Here is a 3,871-nt window from a genome sequence, read left to right on the forward strand (position 1 = left end):
CTTCATGCGTAGTTGAAAAAAATAAGTTATGGGAACTTGACATTTTTTCTTTCAATTACGCAACACATGAAATTTATTTAGGCTACTTAATTTTATGGCAACAGGTTTCCTCACTTTTTTAAGTTAAGTCAACTGATCACTTTTTACAGTGCAACACTTTCTTTGAAGCTTTTATAGTGCAACATAAATGTATTCTTAATTCTTAACCTTAAAATTGATTCCTAAGGCCTTGTCAATTTTCTCAATTGTATGTTCTAATAAATAATTGTCATCAGTTACAGTAGCATAGTAAATTATAACGGTTTATTCATGGCTATATATTTAGATAATACATTGTATTATAACACAATAAACAATAAAAATGGTATGCATACAATGTTATAATGCATCATCAAATGAATAGCCATGAATAGTTCAATTTTAAAATGATTAAAATTATTTGTTATACAGAGTATTAATAGGCCTAGAAGTCACGAAAGAAATATCAATATAGCCTAATCTTTTTATTCAAAATTCTAGTCCACAAATGTGTGTTTTTCCCGTTGCAATAAATGTATACAATGAATTAATTAGGCTACACACTGCCCAAAACATTTAGTCGTCTTTTACATTTATTTTTGCCATTTCATCCATAGTTGTATAGGCCTATATCATAATTGTTTTAATGTTTACATTTGTACCGCTGAAAAGCCTAATAGCCAAAGCTGTTTAATAAAAGATTCCATTTTCATCACCTAGTTTCTCTATCTTTTTTTTTTTCCCTGGCAAAACAAATGGTGGTAATTTTCATTGAAAGTTTGACCGAGAACGGTTATATATTACTGTGTATTCATATAATTTGAGCCCCTTGTTTTTTGGAGTGTATGAATATGCTTCTTTGTATGTTGGTATAATGGGTCCTCAGAGATGATGCGGTCCCAGGCGCAGTACTGAGAAAGCTCTGCGGTGTTTTCGCAGCAGCTGTCGGATCTTCTCGTCGTCCGTGTCGGGGTCCAGTGGTTTGTTGTACTCCTCGTCCTCCACCTCGTTCTCTGAGCCGTCTCCTCCACTCTCCACCCGCGAGGCCTGTGTGGAGCTGGGCTCCGTCGCGCTCTTCTTCCGCCATTTAGTGCGCCGGTTCTGGAACCACACCTGAGAGGAATCACATTATCGTGTCAGATTCACGCAGGTGCTGTTAAAACTCGTTACAAATAAATTCATTCTCACAACAAAACTTTGAGAATGTCAGTTTAATTACTTGTGAATTAAACCGACTTTAATCCACAACCAATGTGTAGGCTATTTTATATTGAATAACGCAGGAATGCAAAACTATTAAACTATTATTGTTGGTTTCACTTCTTTTTTTTTAAGTAACCTGGTTGTTTAATGAAATTAAAAATGCAGGTTAATAGCCTAGAATGATTGGGATTGGTTTAATCTGAACCACATTAAAGGGATAGTTAACCCCCCCAAAAAATTTTTCATCATTTACTTTTACCCTCATGTTGTTCCAAACCTGTATGAGTTTCTCTCTTCTGTTGAACACAAAATAAGATATTTTGAAGAATGTTGGTCACCAAACGGGAGCCATTGCCTTTTTCCATTACATTTTTTCCTACTATGGAAGTCAATGGTTTGATTACCAACATTCTTCAAAATATCTTCTTTTGTGTTCAACAGAATGAAACTCATACAGGTTTGGAACAACATGAGGGTGAGTAAATGATGACAACATTTTTATTTTTGGGTTAGCTATCCCTTTACTTACCTAAGTTGAGTTGACAAAAGAAAAAGGTTGTGATAACAAATCATGAAAATATTTTTTACAATGTTAACATACTTTAACTTGTGACTCAGTCATGCCTAGTGAGTATGCCAGTCTGGCTCTCTCTGGTCCTGCCAGGTACTTGGTCTGCTCGAAGGTTTTCTCCAGAGCGAAGATCTGGTGCCCGCTGAAAGTGGGTCTTGTGTGCTTCTTTTTCCCCGCCGTCTCAGTGTGATGCCCACCATCTACAGGGAAAACACAAGATTGTGTATCCCAACTAAACCTGTGTGTACTGACGCATTTTATGTGACTTCATTTCTCTTTTGTTTAAACTCGTGATTTCAAAGCAGGAATCGGTGAAATGAAAAAATTGTATGTTTACAGTTTTTTATTTTATGTTAGAAACATTCATAGTTACATCTGAAACTAAGAGATCTTGGAATAAATTGAATAACCTTAAATAAAAAATTTAAAGAACATCTGGCATTATAGAAGAAGTTTTATATTTCATAGACAACAAATGTCAATGAAAATGTCAAATGTTTGATATATTTGTTATAATGTTTATTATATTGTATACAAATAATTATTTGAATATAATATTAATATAATAATATTTTTATATTATTATTTTATATTTCAATTTTTTTAACATTTCCACTTAAAGCTTAAAATAATGAACTGTTAAAAATGATCGGCCTACAGTTATTTAAATTAAACAATTATTCTTAATATCTTTTTTACTGAAAAATAATTTCCCACAACCTTTCATTTAAATTTAATTTACATCATATACAGTCAATATTATAAACACTGATAATATCACGCTGATTTGTTAAATCTTGTAACTTTCCACTTAAATCTTAAAATAATTAACTGTTTAATAAGTTTTAAGTATTTTTCATTAAAAACATTTTTTTATCTTGTTTACTGAAAAAAACAACATTTAAAATATCATCCACAACCTTACATTTAAATATAATTGACATCATATACAGTAGTCAATTTTATATACACTGATAATATCACACTGATTTGTTAAATCTTGTAAAATTTCCACTGAAATGTAAAAATATTAATATTAAATAATATCGCACTAACTGGACTCACATTTAACCTGATCTCATCAAGTCAAGTCCTTAAAACACTCTAATGGGATTTTTCTTTATTCTTCTGTATGATTTCCAAACAATTTGCAAAAATGTACTAAATAGTAAATAAGGTATTAGTAAAAGTCACATTGTTGGTATGACATCACACATAATACTCTTTTCAAATGACTTACTGTTGGCACACTGCTGTCTCGCTCCTCTCCACTCGTACCCTCCGTCCACCCAGCAGCTGCTGCCTTTGCCCTTCATACCCGAACACTCAACCCCGGCTTTAGGGAAAGCGCTCAGTCCCGATGGGGCGTAATCCCGATTATAATACACCCCAGGACTGGGCACAGCCGTCCCAAAGCCACCCATGGTGGGGTACCCTGACAATAGCGCAGGGGTTCCCGGGCCGCCCATCAAGGATCGACTCAGGATGTCACTGATGCCATGCGGAGTGCCAGCCTGGAGCTGAGCGTTGATATTGGCTGGGCTGAGCTTGTAGAAGGAGTTGGGAATGGAGTACTGGCACACCGGGGCCTTGATGTCTGAGGGGAACTGGTTCAAGCTGTTGTTGAAGAGGAAAGACCCTGAAATATTGGACTCCATGGAAACTAGTGCGCGCTCTTCTTCTGTTTCCAATGACGAGGATGATGATGATTCCAGACTGATTCTTACCAAGGTCCTGACATCCAGAACTGCGAAGGGTCTAGTCCCGTTCTAATCTGAGTTCTGATTTAATAATCTGGAGTATTTCCAGCGCTCAGTTGTGGTCCTCACATCACACCAGGTTCATAATGTCTGAAAGGTCAGGTAAGAGTCTGTTTTTATTTCCTCTTCTCAACTCTTTTAACTAGTCCATAATGGATGCTGGAACTCCTAAGTGAACACCCAGCGCCACTCTCAGTTGCACAGACAAATGTCCCACCGGCTCTCTGGTTGCAGGTCATAAATAAGATGTACCTTACACAGTCCAACATAATGATGGACAGAATTAGAATGCCCCGTCTTGATTGGGTAAGCGCTCAAC

At 35.8% G+C, this 3,871-nt stretch overlaps 1 protein-coding gene across 1 annotated transcript; it reads right to left on the reverse strand.

The window, feature by feature from the left end:
* Positions 1 to 900: 900 nt before the first annotated feature.
* On the reverse strand, positions 901 to 3,450 carry nkx6.3 (NK6 homeobox 3). Its single transcript, XM_077223979.1, has 3 exons — positions 3,033 to 3,450; positions 1,823 to 1,992; positions 901 to 1,131 (listed from the first exon to the last, which is right to left on the reverse strand). The coding sequence occupies exons 1-3, from the start codon at positions 3,448 to 3,450 to the stop codon at positions 901 to 903; spliced, it is 819 nt and encodes a 272-aa protein (XP_077080094.1).
* Positions 3,451 to 3,871: the final 421 nt, after the last annotated feature.

Source organism: Siphateles boraxobius, unplaced genomic scaffold, assembly GCF_051911475.1.
Source record: "Siphateles boraxobius isolate OS27281-9 unplaced genomic scaffold, OSU_SipBor_1 9, whole genome shotgun sequence".
In the NCBI taxonomy this organism is placed as follows: domain Eukaryota; kingdom Metazoa; phylum Chordata; class Actinopteri; order Cypriniformes; family Leuciscidae; genus Siphateles; species Siphateles boraxobius.